The sequence below is a fragment of the Danio rerio genome, chromosome 12, assembly GCF_049306965.1.
Source record: "Danio rerio strain Tuebingen ecotype United States chromosome 12, GRCz12tu, whole genome shotgun sequence".
Taxonomy (NCBI): Eukaryota; Metazoa; Chordata; class Actinopteri; order Cypriniformes; family Danionidae; genus Danio; species Danio rerio.
The window spans coordinates 39,410,001-39,424,660 of record NC_133187.1 but is presented as its reverse complement, the minus strand read 5'-3'; the positions used below and the strand labels follow the sequence as shown (position 1 = coordinate 39,424,660).

The 14,660-nt window shown below is 37.5% G+C and overlaps 1 protein-coding gene across 11 annotated transcripts in view; it reads left to right on the top strand.

The window, feature by feature from the left end:
* Positions 1-5,718, top strand: part of sdk2b (sidekick cell adhesion molecule 2b) — a 637,792-nt gene extending 632,074 nt beyond the window's left edge. For 6 of the 11 annotated variants that reach the window (XM_009306868.4, XM_009306867.4, XM_073918820.1 and 3 more), the window contains 2 exons: positions 2,300-2,356; positions 3,873-5,718. In XM_009306868.4, coding sequence (XP_009305143.1) covers positions 2,300-2,356; positions 3,873-4,289 — 474 coding nt within the window. In that variant the 3' untranslated portion in view covers positions 4,290-5,718. The remainder of the gene's footprint in view (positions 1-2,299; positions 2,357-3,872) is intronic. The other 5 variants (XM_009306870.4, XM_009306869.4, XM_073918822.1 and 2 more) reach the window with 1 other exon arrangement.
* The last annotated feature ends 8,942 nt before the right edge of the window (positions 5,719-14,660 follow it).

The following is a 14,660-nucleotide window of genomic DNA, read 5'->3' as shown; positions in this document are numbered from 1 at the left end:
CTGTGATTGAACAGGCTAATTCGGACAAAACTAGCCTCACTGTTAATTACAGACATAACTGTGGCTTAAATTTCCAACTGCTGCGCATCAACTTGGACTATGTTCTCAGTTGGAAAAAAAAACATGTCACGAATGTAAAGGTAACGATGATAGTAACCAGCTCGGGCGTGTCTCAGGTCTGCGATTCGTACTGTATCAGAGTTGTACAAGTTCATTGATTTAAAATATCTACATAGTTGTCCAAATTAACGTCTTGCGATTGTTTTCAAACTGCTGCATGTAGTGTTTCAGTAGTAAACAGCTGTTCACTGTTCCTGTCAGTGAGCTCCGTCCAGCAACCAAACCAAACTGCCTTCAGATTGACGTGTTTCGACAGATTTAGAGGGTTTTTACTGTATTTTACATTTAGGCTTAGGGTTAGATTAGGTTTTTTTTTCATGGACATTGATCAATAGATAAATAGAAGTCAGTCTAATTTAAAGCAGCAGCAGTTTTTTTGCCATCTCCTGTTGTCCTGTCAGGTTCCTTTACTGATGAAAAGGCCCAAATACTCTGCAGTTGTAAAGAATAACTGAAGTAAAGAATTCAAGAGCTTTGAACCTGTCTGTGTGTTTATATATATATATATATATATATATATATATATATATATATATATATATATATATATATATATATATATATATATATATATATATTTATATATAATTTTTAATATAAATATGTATTTTTTAATATGAAGTACATCTAGGATGGTTGTTTTTGCAGAATAAACCCTTCTGTCTGATACAACAGTGCTTTACAGCTTTATTCTGTGATAACAACCCTTTTGGATGTACTTTATACCTAAAGGAACCTGATTGTAAAGTGTGACCATTTGTATATAAATACAAACTTATTTAGCCTAAGACTTCAAAGGGTGAATAAAACAGAATTTTTTCAGAATCTACCTTTAAAAGTTCAAAATGAACACTACCAGATTGAATTCTTAATGCAGGGAAGGCAAAAAGTGTTGCTGAAGATTAAGTCTACATAAAACCCCAAGCCATAGTGGTTCTTCTCTGTTATGTTAAGCTGTTTTCTTCTCCAGTTGGCATTTTGTTAGTAGTTTATGATGCATCTTTGGTGAAACTCTAGAATGTGAGCCAGAAATGTCATGTTGAGAAAACCAAAGTTGTTGTGATAAATGGTGCTGGTGGAAGATATTAATGGAGAGCAGATCTTTATACAGTTGTCCATTGTTTTAGTGCAGATTCCTGTCTTGACAAAGAGTGTAGGAAGCCGTCATGAGGAACTTATCCAACGTTGTTCCAAGAACTGCATTAAAGTGTCAAAAAGTGTTGAGAAGATTTACTCCCTGCCCGCATTACCCTTACAAAAAAAAATGTTTCATGCTACAAAACCTGCTGGTATGACAGCATGGTGTTTTATTTCCTTAACTGTACTTTTAGATATACTGATGTTTATCAGACAGGTCCAATTAGAGTCTGTTCGGTTGGTTTCTTAGTTACTTTATTGGTTTGTTTTGTTCTGTTTTGTTTTGTCTGGTCTTGTTTGATTTTTTGGATCGTTTTACTGTTTTTGCTTGTTTTTTTTTAGCTTTGTATTTATATTGATTTTGCTTTGTTTTAACTTGGTTTTTGTTTTATTTTTTGGTTTAATTTTGTTTTTTGATATTTTTGTGTTTTGTTTGGTTATGTTTTAGTTTATTTGGTTTTCACATTTGTTTCTTTTTATGTTTTGTTTTGCTTAGTTGTGGTTTTTGTTTTGTCTTGTTTGGTTTGATTTAGTTTTATTTGACTTGTTTCAGTTTGTTTTAATGTTGTTTGTGATTTAGAAAGCGTAAAAACAAAAATCAATGCTTGAAATGAATATATTCTTAAGCAAAAAAGAGATTTCATTACACTGAATTCTATTTCATTACACAATAATTCTAATTCATAAAATGAATTTAAAAATTTTATATTTATTAAATTGTTATGCTGATCCTGCAATTTTTTTTCATTGTTACAAATGTAATGCTAATTAAATAAATAATAATAAATACTTTATTTTAATTTTAACATGCTTTGCTTATTAAAATATTTCTGCACAAACTTAAACAGTGTTCTGGATTTATTGTAATTTCGCAACTATGATTGATAGAAAACATGCAATATGTCAATTCTTTCTTTCTTTCTTTTTTTTTTTTTGTATGGGTAATGCACCATTTAAAAATAGCAGCCATTGTTTGTCCCATGAAAATGATGTAGGGCCCATTCTTCACTGCTTTAAACCCCATGTCTCTGTTTACCTCTAGGAGGCGCTTGTTTTCTCCTTTAAGACTGGGGGCCTTCAAACTCTTCCAACTCAATGGGTGAGGAAATGCATTGTGCATCGATTGACAGGAAGTCGCTTCCTAGTGCTTGTCCATTCCTATCCTCTCCATTAGGTTCATTCATACATGGTCAAACCCCCCAAAACTCAGCGTGTGACTGGTACCAGAGGGTAAAGTGGTAGAGAGGTTATTTTAAATAATAGATAGGTTCTTTTCCCTGTTTTGGTTTTGCTTTTCTTTCATTTTGGGATCATTTTTGACAGATTAATCAATGTGCTCGTTTCACAACTACTTTTCTACAGTTAATAAAGGTTTGATTACTTGGAAAGAGAATATAGAGTTTCCAAAGGTGGACCAATAGAATTGGAAATTGTTCATGTAATCAGGTTTCCATTGAGGTTCATCATGGTCTACATCATGTTGTGAGAGTAGAGTAAGATAAATAGGAGGTCGCAACACATTGTTTGATCAAACTAAAGATTATAAACTAGATACTATAACTAGAAGGTTTTTACCTAACATTCATACTGTATGGTAACATGAAGTTTGTTTTACTTTGATGCGATGGCGATTAAAGTAACTCAAATTTCTGCGACTGAATGATTAACTCAAATCGATCATTTTCACTGAACTCACACTTACAAGTCATCATTTCTGTTCTTTTAACCTTTATTAACTTTCACTGTAGCCTCTTTTTCAGTTGACAAGTAAATTCAACCTACTTTCTGACCACTACTGCATAAATAATGTAGCATATGTGATAGCTGGGTTACACTTCTTCACATTAACCACCAATGTAAAGTGTAAAAGACTGCAATTGACAGTTATTAATCATTACAAATATACTAAACTATAGCTAACACAAGTTTGCGGATCAGTATCAAAATAACCATTTTAAAGAATATATTAACATAAGCCTTGTCTAATATTAAAAAGGACTGTTGTCAGTTTTGTACAATTTAAAGAGACAGTTTACAAATAAATGAAAATTCTGCAACCATTTACTCACTCTTCACTTGATAACCTATTTGAGTGTCTTTTTTTTTTGTTGAACAAAAAGTAGGATATTTGGAAAAATGCTGGATGCTGAGAACTAATGAGTTCCATAGCATTTGTTTTCCTAATATGAAAATGAATGGGTCCCAGCATCCAGCATTCTTCAAAATATCTTCTTTTATGTTCAACAGAAGAAAGAAGCTCATAAAGTATTTAAACCACATGACGGAGAGTAAACAACTTTCATGTTGGTGTGAACTATTCCTGTAATTTATTGGAAATAGAATGCCTCTGCCCAAAAAAGGGTATTGAAATAGTTCCTCAAACCACACTGACCCCAAACTTTTACATAATATTTTATATCATTTATGGTGTAACGATAACTGATGAAAACTTATGACCCAGCTGTCAAAATGACAAATGAATATCATTTCTAGAGCATTCTAGATTCTGTGGAGTGAACTCGGACACCTTCTCAAATCATCTCCTCCCTTGAATCTGAGATTACAGAAGCAGTTCGCTCTCCATTTCTCACCCGTTCCCTTTCTTTCCACTGTAGGGCAGCGACAGTGAATATGAGGTGGACCCCAACCGCCAGAAGACCCATTCCTTTGTCAACCACTACATCAGCGACCCGACCTACTACAACTCCTGGCGCCGGCAGCAGAAGGGAATCTCCAGAGCGCAGGCCTACAACTACACAGAGTCTGAGTCGGGTGAGCCCGAACACTGCGCCCCTCCTCCCCCTCTGCCTCCTCTTCCTCCTCTGCCACCGTTCCCCCCTCAGCTCAGCTCTCCTACGCCCCAGAGCCAGTCCCAAACTGGCAGCCTTTTCAGGCCCAAGGGTAGCCGGACTCCCACTCCATCCCAGCAGAGCTCCAACCCACCCAGTCAGCACGGCACACTTTATCGGCCCCCAAGCAGCTTGGCTCCAGGCTCCCGAGCCCCTATCGCCGGCTTCTCCTCATTTGTTTGATAGGATGAAGATATCGAATACACGGAAACACAAAACGAAGACAAGGGGGATCTTGTTTTCCTAAACGCCTGGTCACTCTACTGAAGAACGGCAACAAAACATCAAGCCCGGGATCTGTTGTGCTTTACCTTTATTTTGATATACTTTCTTTGATCGCACATGGTTTGTTTTTTTATTTTCTTTCAGTTTCGCGTTCATTGTTTTGTTTCTTTGCTTGTGTGTACACTCTGTTTAGAATGAAAGACAATCACTTGGAAAGACATGTAAACGCATTGGTTTGTTTATTTTGTGTTGGCTGAATTAACTGCATGCCGTTTTTGTTTCGTTTTCTTTTTCGTTTGGCTCTTATCTTTTTGTTTTGTTCCACAAAAGTACAACACCAACACTAAGTTACCAATGCTGGACAACACATGAAAAAGACATTTAAAACTAAATAAACAAATAGCGCTCAGCACTTGGACCACCAGCGGTGACTGACATCATGAAAAAAGCTAAATGGTGGCTTTTACTGTGGTGCTTTTGTTCTTACACAGATAGCAAAGTGCCGCGGTGATTAGGGGAGGTTAAAGTTCGTTCGAGTATGATCTGATAAAGACCCGCCTGCACTTAGCACATGTTTGAGTTTAAAATCGAACATCATTTATTGATGTCACAGATCGGTGTTTTGAGAAGGCCAAAGGTCAAAGTAAGTGCTTCACGCTAATCTGTGTAATGAATGTTTTGTCCTGGAGAGATGAAATGTAGATTGAGGACTTGAGAATGAGTATATTTTCCCCTGTGATAGATGGAAGGCCAAATATGTAAGAGTCTAATTCACTATGATATTATTATACTATTGCTCTGGATTCAGAGTTGTTCTTGTCAGCAGCGGGTGTGTGTGTATGTGTGTGTGTGTGTGTATGTGGTGGGCAGGGTCATTGTTGCTCCTTTTGATTTGACTCTATGATGTCATCATCCTGAGGTTCAGGTTGCACTTCGGCTGGACATAACAGTGGATATCAGATACTTACCAGCATCTCAGGTGAAGCTGGAGGTCAAAAACTATCATCAAAGAGTTCATACACCTCTCGGATATTCCCTTCCCTGCTCATCCAAAAACGTCATAGACGCTGACAACATTTCAAAGATTGTGCAACCAAGCATATGTATTGTACCTGTGAACTTTAAACCACATGGATTTTCTCAACACTTCGCTTCGACACGGCTATTCAAAGTTACTGAAGATAAAAGAAAACGGACTAAGGGACCCAACACAAAGCCAGCAGAGAACTTAACGGCACTTGCACAGCTTACTTGTGAGGTTTAATGATGTTGTTTGCTATTTCTTTTCCGTGAAGTGATTTTACTGTCTGTATAAACAAGGTCAATCACATGCTCAGTCTGCCTGAACACAGTATATTCCTAAATAAATTATGTTTTCTGCAAAAGGTACTGGTTTGAACGTTGAAAATTGAGGGGAATTCCGTCCAGGAAGTGGGTGAATCTAACTGAAAGTGTCCTCTAGCTATTGAGACATTACAATAGATACTAAGGCTACATATTAGCCTGGAGCAACTGAAGAAAACAAGCAAGAGTGTCTTTTGAGTTTGTTGTCAGTTTTGTAATTGCCGGCCCAGCTTTTAAACCAGCATAGCTGAATGAAGTTGATCCACCACACATTCTTTCTAATACAAGAACTTCATACTTTCTAACTAGCAATTTGGGATCCGACTGCATATCAAACAGCAAACATGTTCTGCAGTGTGTATAATAGGGACCATCCATTAAAAGCCACCAATGGCTAGCATCTGATTCTAGACGAGGTCTCATCAGTGTGACTCACACGCCTTCAATGGTTGTTTGAATCTTGCTCAGAGTGAGATGATTAGAACTAGGAGGGTTAAACTAACACTATGCCCTAACTCAGGGGTAGCCAACCCTGTTCCTGGAGAGCCACCTTCCTGCAGATTTTAGCTGCTAACCATATCAAACACACCTGAACTAATTAATTAGGACCTGAACACCACGTGATAATTCCAGGCAGGTGTGTTTGATATGGGTTGCAACTGAAATCTGCAGGAAGGTGGCTCTCCAGGAACATCCAACTACATGTGACGTGGCACCTCAACATGCATCTTTTTCATGTTTAATAGACTTTTTATTTCTAACTTTCTGAGATGGCCAAGTGTGAAATTTCTATTTCAGAGATGCTTTCTATATCCGCAATGTCGCCGCAGAACAACAACATGGCAAAGACCACCTCGCGTACAGATTATGTTCTTTATTCAGTGTTAAATGCTCCCAATGTGAGTTGAATTTAATTTTAAAAGACATTTATTGCCATACAAATGAAAGCAGCAGCAGATCTTGACAATAAAATAATTAACAGTTTTAAAATGAAAGACAACTGTGATTTAGTGCAAACGAACAACATCAGTCGCTCACTAATAATGTTAAAGAGGTTCACTATGTATTCACTCATTTAAAAGCCTTTACCATTTTGTTGGCAATGCAGTGGCTGGTATTTACCTGTTTCTGTCATGTCACGTCTCGTTTGGTGCAGACAGACCAACAGCTTGTCGCTGGAATTTTGTCACAAGGCAGGTTGTTAGGACACAGTGGCTGCGTCCAAAATCGCATACTTCAATACTATATAGTACACTAAAGCAGTGGTTCTCAACTGGTTTGGTCATGGGACCCACATTTTTACATGGTCATCAAGCCACGACCCAAATGTTTAGGAACTATAATATAATTTTAGGAATTATAATTCATTTGTTTTTATTTGTTGACATACACAAGTAGTGACAGATAAATCATAAGAAGACTTGCTATAATTAAAGGAAATTTCACATGTCAAACGTTATGGTTGTCGAGCGCGTATTTCAAAATAAAAGTCCAATATAAGCAAAATAAGTTAAAAATTAAACTTTTCTTGGTTTTTTGCCCACACAGTCAGCGACCCACTGAAAATGTTCCCGGTAGTTGAGAAACACTGCGCTAAAGCAGAATGCAAGCCAAGTAGTATGTCTGAATTCATAAAATTTGAAAATCAGTATGCGAGATTACCTACCATCCGGCAAGATTCTGGAGTGTGTATCCGATGCACGCTGCATGAGAATTCATGAAAGGGAGTGAAGCGACACAGCTCACGCAGGTATGTCACGTGATCATGACCAAAAAGGGACACTCAATAGTACTTTCCATTAAAACAGCAGCGCCCAGCAACAGCCCCGGATTCCGCCATTTTGGAGTGAAAGCGTTCGGCTGTGCATTGGATCTTATTGCTGTCACGATAGCAAGCAGCTGCTTTTTTTTTTTAAAGCGTATTAAAGCTGATATACAACCTGAAAGCCGACAATACAGCACTTACTATCACAATCATCAGCCTTCACCGCGGTGACTAAAGCTCTGCACAAGACTTTTGGCCAGCGGAGAAATTAAAATGGTCATGCCCAACTGAGTATGGTTCTCTCAAGGTTTTTTCTTCACTCCCATCAGGTGAAGTTTTTTTTTCCCTCTCCGCTGTCGCCACTGGCTCGCATGGTTCAGGATTGGTAGAGCTACACATCGATGAATTTGCTCTTCAGTGTTTGAACTCTCAGTAATGATTAAATCACACTGAACTGAGCTAAACTGAACTGAACTGAACTTAAACACTAAAAACTGAACTACACTGTTCCAGTTACTATGACCATTTATGTGAAGCTGCTTTGACACAATCTACATTGTAAAAGCGCTATACAAATAAAGCTGAATTGAATTGAATTGAACTTTAAATAGTTTATTTTACAGACTTATAATATGTTGTTGTTCTATTGGAGTTTTCATTCCAAAATGGCTGCCGTGCCATCTAGTTTCCCAAACTGCACTAGAGTGTCGCCTCTTGGTGATTCTATGCTCTTTGGTTCCATTCATACTGCTCATATTCATACTGTATAGAACGTAGTTTTCTAACAGCCTAGTGTTTACATTCAAATGCAGTACCTACTGAGTAGTCGGCTGTTTCGAACGAAGCCAGTGTAACTATGTTTCCACTTAAATATGTTAATAATACATGTGTGCAAAATTAGAATGTTGCAGAAATCATGCAAATAAAGCTCAGTTTCCATCCAATCAAACTGATCAAACTTGTCACTTCCTGACAATGGTGCCAAATATGAAAACAAACTATTTGCTAGTAGAAGCCACGATGTGCGTTTTTGTCTGATATAATAAATTACTTGCACTTCAGAAGATGAAGATGCAATTAAATTAAAATGAAATTCTGTCCCATCATGTTCATTTTTATCACATTATTTATTTATTATTTTTTTTAAATGATCAAATTTATTCAGGAAATTTGTTTCCAACATAGTTTATGCCAACACGATCTCACAACAATTCATAACTTTTTGTTTTAGTGGCTAATTTGTATGCTTTTGTACAATAGTGTAGGGATGCTATACAGTTTAATCGAAAGAATGAGCAGTCTGTCAGATGATGAAGAGCCGGAGTCAGAGATTGAAATAAATAAATGAAGTTTACTGAAGATAGTTTGCAGTTTCATCAGCAAAAGCCTTTACAATTACACTCTCACATAACATCAGTAACTGTGTCATACATGTAGGTGTTCTAACCTGATTGGTTAAAACACAGATATAGGAACATTTTCACGTGGGGTTCGTGCGTACAATTCTAAACAATATCTTAAGCATAAATGTCAGACATCCACTAGACTGCTTAGAGCTGACTCCAGACCTGTGAAACAGATCCACAATCAAATAGAACACACGCACTGAAAGAATAATCTGTTGCTTATCCAAGGCTAAGTGTACTTTCAGCCATCCTTATCAAAACTGGTTAAAAACCGGTATAATCTACATTCAGGTAGTTATAATATCCTTACTACACAAAGTCTATCTTGAATAAAAAGTCAAATCACTTTAAAAGAATTAACCGTAAAAATAGCTAAATCACTTTAGACCAGGGGTCTCAAACTCAATTTACCTGGGGGCCGCAGGAGGCAAAGTCTGGGTGAGGCTGGGCCGCATAAGGGATTTCACAAAAAAAAAGTCCTCAAATGTCATTATTAACAGTTTTAATTAATGAACATGAAGTGTCCTGAACATTAATAAACATTGAGTGAAGATTATGAACAGTTCTTCTGAACATGGCATCTTTTGCCTACTCCTTGCTGCCAGAGACTTGACAGCCCTTCTGCTCACAAATCTGAACCACATTTGGCTTTAGAGCGGAAGCAGTTGAGACCCTCAGTATGGAACTTGGGGGGGGGGTGATTGGTGCAGATCTGTAGAGTGGATGCACGTGTACTGAAGAGCGGTGGTATTGCGCGCGTACTGATCAGCTGTGTTGTCGCGCGCGTACTGATCCGCTGTGTTGTCGCGCGCCTACTGAAGGGCGGGACCGAAGGTGTGCCGCGTCGCGGGAGCACTTTTGATCATTTTGGAAGGGCACTTTCTATCCAAGACTAAAAAGGGCATGTGCTCTGCACAGACTGAGCCCTATGTGTGCACGTGCCTGCCCTCACCTAAAAAAAGGCGTATATGTATAAATAAAACACCCCCACCCCACTCCAGTCACATCAGTCTGTACCAGTCTGTATCTACCTATAATATATATAAGATGCAGGCTGTAGCTAGGTAGGTGGCAGGCTGCAGATAGGTAGCTAAGTGGCAGGCAGGGGCGGGAACAGCTTACCTTGGTTCTGGCTGGCGCGAGTTCCCTCCCGTCACTTCGGCAGGCGGGGAATCCCAGTGACCGATGTGTACGGATAGAATCAGCGGAGCGTGGAGCGCTCCACTGATTCTGTCAATGTACAGCGGTCAGCGCGGGCCACAAAATATTGCACTGAGGGCCGCAAATGGCCCGCGGGCCGCGAGTTTGAGACCCCTGCTTTAAACATTTTAGATAGTATTAACTCATAGAAATAACAATCAAAACAGTTGCTTCCAGTCCTCAGCCTTCCGTTCCACTCTAGGTCTCAGAGACCTCTGACCTAGTTTGGTGGCTCCTGAAAGTAGTTATAAAGAGACAGGCAAATGCACTGAACATTCTTATATTAAGTAATGTGTTAACTTATTCATTAGTCAAAATCAATTCAAAGGTAAATACTCATTCAAATAATCAAATAATTATATGTAATAAAACAAATGATGAGAAACAGGATGATAAAAAGGATAAATGTTGGTCCATGATGAGACGGATTGGAAAGCAGAAATCCGAATCCTTCAACAGCATTCGTGCAATTAAGTACAATTTGATCATCCCTGATGATGGTTGGGTTTAGAGGTGGGGTTGAGTGCCATGCCTCCTTTTTAAAATCATACATTTTCATACAACTGAACTTGTACAAATTAATGCAAAATAGCCAATTAACTGACAATACCTAAAATAGTTACGTGAGATCAGGCTGTTTATGCACATTTTTATCTATGTAAAAGTTTTTCCCACTCTTTTGTGAGCGTATGTTTTTCTTTTTTATGTGCGATTTTAAATTTGATGTGCATCTTGCCACTTTTCCATTAAGCATTTTTTATGTATTCTTTCAAAATGTGCACAAAAAAAATGAATGAACTCAATGAAAGTCTTTTTGAGAGGTTTGAGTTTAAAATATGCCCACCACCCATGCTGGTAATTCTAATGGTTTTGGTCTAATCGCTATTGGTAGTTCACCAGAACACACTCAAGGTGCAACAAGTCAAACTGAAGCCCTTATATTGATTCAGTTACCCTATTGCTATCAAAGCATGGCCTCATGAGGAACACAAGTGACACACCAAAATAACCAAATGTTAAGTGGTGTACAAAGGTTCGCAAATCTGTTTACCGCTTAAATACGTCATCTGGGTATTTCAAGTGCGCTTAATATTTTTAGAATTTTCAGTGTGAATATGTTGTTTATACTACAAAATACTATAGAATAGTTCCAACATAGGCTCATTCTGAAAACGTAGTTCTATATACACGTTCCTGGAGACCACGAATTATGTAGCCAGAGGTACGTATGGCTAAATTTCATTTTTTAAATGAACTCCACAGGGCGGTTTGACTCCAGTCCTCTTCGCATTTCTTTTCAGCTGCCTGCTACCTCCGTGTGAGCTTAGTGAAACAGAGAGGACTCGACCACGACCACAGGGTTTGAGTTTAAAGAAGAACGGTTCCAGAAGGCAGGTAAGACAAAAACAGAAACTAAAAACTAAATTAAGTAAATTAATTAAGTAAATAACAGGGTGGGGAAAATCTGAAATCATCATGGTAAAAATGAAACAAGCGCTTTTGTTTTTCTGGATTGCTTTTGAAAGATGTTGGTTGGGTTTAGGGAAGTGGGTGGGCAGGTCAATTGATAAAATTGATTGGGTTTAGGGAAGGAGGAGAATGAGTCAGTTGATTGGTCGGTCAGTCAGTCAGTCAAGCAGTAAATCAATAGCGGCCTCTAGTGGGTTTATTGCGAGAACAGCAGGGGCGAATACCACTCGTGAGAGAAATTTGAGATCTGAAAAAGCATACGACCTCTTATGAATTTGGGAAAACAAAGACTGCAAAAATACGTACCTCCTGGGATGTATTTCGCAGCCTCCAGAAAATGTATTTAGAGGTACATTTTCAGTATGAGCCTGGGTTGAATAGTTCTTAAGTATGGGATTTGGGATGCACCAACGTAGTGTATAACGCACCCTTCTAGACCAGAATCATTAGATGGAATCTCACTTGTGGCACTAAGAGAAATATAGGTGGCTACATGGTAAATCCAACAACAGACCTCATATTGGTTTCCAATTTTAGAACTAACTAAAATTTGTTGAGAGTATATAGAGCATATAACAATGTTTATTGGGTTGTACAGACTTAACCACCAGCTTTATCAGATAAAGTTTGGGGACAGCCAAATCAATTAGATGATTGTTTGCTAGGATGTGTTCTTTATAGTTCAGTTCAATTCAAGTTTATTTGTATAGCACTTTTCATAATCATTATTGTTTCAAGGTAGCTTTACATTATTGTATAACAATCAAATTCATAAAATTTAAGGTTATTAGATACTATAACTACATTAGTTACAAATAACTGTTATTAACTAACTAATAGCTTTAAACAGTTGAAGTTGTAATATATAAACATAGTTAACCTGCAGTTATATAGTATATAGGCGATGTCTATGTGTAGATGTTCAGTGAAGTGTATTAAGTGTATCTCTTGTTCTTGAAGTCTTCGATGCTTGGCTTCACATACAGTAGACTGATTCGTAGACTTCCTAATCTGTTGTTGTTGCTTCTAGAACATCACTGACTGTAAGTCCAAACAAACTGCTCAAACTCAGTCTAATAGCCTTAATCTTTTGCATTACATTGCCAAGTGTTCCAGTCTGTCACTTGTAGGCATGTAGTTTTCTTGGCTTAACCCTAACCTTTACCCTAATGTCTGATTAGATTGGTTTCTAAAAATGACCTTCTTGGCAACAAAATGTGTGTGGGTGATGTTTTTGGCGTGCTTTTGTACATCACAAAGATCCTTCAGGGTGTGAAAATCCATTTTAAGCTTCTGATGGACATCCATGAGGCCTGTCAGTCACCGTTCCCAATCCTGTTGCTCTCATTGGGTTAATGAGTGTGGATAAATCGGATCAACAGACCTGTGAAATCCTGTTATGTTGGAAGCATCTGTTGGTTTGAGACAATCGCTGTGCTCTCTCGAGTGCAGAGAGGAAAGCCAATCAAACCTGATTCAGTCTACAGTTTCTGATTATGTTAAAGATGCGAGATTCAAAGCATCTACTGTCATATAAAGGAACTGCGTTGTCAGTGCAATGAAATTCTTTTTTGCTGTCCACAATAAATGCCAAGTAAGGTTTAAGATATATTAAATATACTAAAATATGCAATTGGAAAAGCATGCAAAGCAGTAAACAGCACTATTTTAAATATTAATGACATCAAAGACAAAAAAAAAATGGCAGGAATGTTTTAAATACAGGGAAACTCCACATTATACCCATCCCAGTGTCCATCCTTTTTCATTTCATTTCCTGCTTGCAGCTATTTTTGATCTAAATACAGCATAATATATTTACTAATGCTGACTTGCAAGCCAATAATGGTCCTAAGAACATATTGTATGTTCTAATGGAGGAACTTATTTCAAAGCACAAAAAATCTTCATGCTCTTCTCCTGAAGAAAAGTCAAATCAAAGACAGGTGTTTCTAAAACTGCATACCAGAAGTCAACCTAATGGCTTTTGACAGATAAATGATTCATGTGGACCAGCCAAACACATAAAAATAGAAATATGCTTATATAATCTCGGGTTATGTAAGGATTGTTAACGCAGCATATCCAGAGCTTGTATGGCATAGGACGCAATGGGTTTAAATGTTGGACTTGCTTTAACCCAAATAAACACACCTGATCAAACTAATTGAGTCCTTCAGGCTTGTTTGAAACCTACAGGTAAGTGTGTTGAAGCAGGGTTGGAACTTGAAACTGTGCAGGGCTTTGGCCCTCCATGAACTGAGTTTGACACATTTGGGACCCTATCATACACCCGCCGCAATGAGGCGCAAGACGTGTTTTCCCAGACATGTTGCTATTTTATTTTATGGGGGGGGGGGGGGGGGTCTGATTATAGCAGCATATAATTACATATTTTGCTGCAATCTTTATCAAAATTTGAAGCATTATTTATAACCATGAAGCATTTCTTGTTTTGCTGTGAAAAGTTACACAGATTTACATTTAGTTCTTTACATTTTTGACATAAAGAACCATTGGTCTCTGTGAATTATATAAAAGAAACACAATGAGACTATGAGTTTACCTATTAGACATGTAAAGCTTAAATATGAAACAGAAGGAACAAACTGGTTTAAATGGCTCCAACAATAACATTAGAAAAATCCTGTTAATTTCACACTCAGCAATCAACACACTGTAAAAAAAATTCTGTTAATTAATAGTTTCCGTATTTTGTGATTCACAAGGGTTTTCTATTTGTGACTTTTTGATGTTGAAAATTTAACTCCAAGGTTTAACAAAGTGACATTTTTTATACTTTGAAATAATATAATGTATAATAAATAATATGTAGAGGAATAAGTCTGTGAGATTACAAATAATGTACTGGCAGTTTATTACAAGGTTTTTGTACCTTATACAACACACTCTCTGAAAATAATGGTACAATGTTGTACTAAAGACCCTTGTCACTGGGGCAGTACCTTTTTATGGAACAGAATTGTACCTTAAGACAAAGAAACAAATTTGTACCATTGCAGTTTGTACCTTTTAAGGACATGATTTATGGGAAACTAAAGTGGACCTTTGATTTTTAAAAGTTGCTGATACAATATTGACAAGACACTTTGTATCTTAACAGTGTCAAATGTGTTCCTTCAA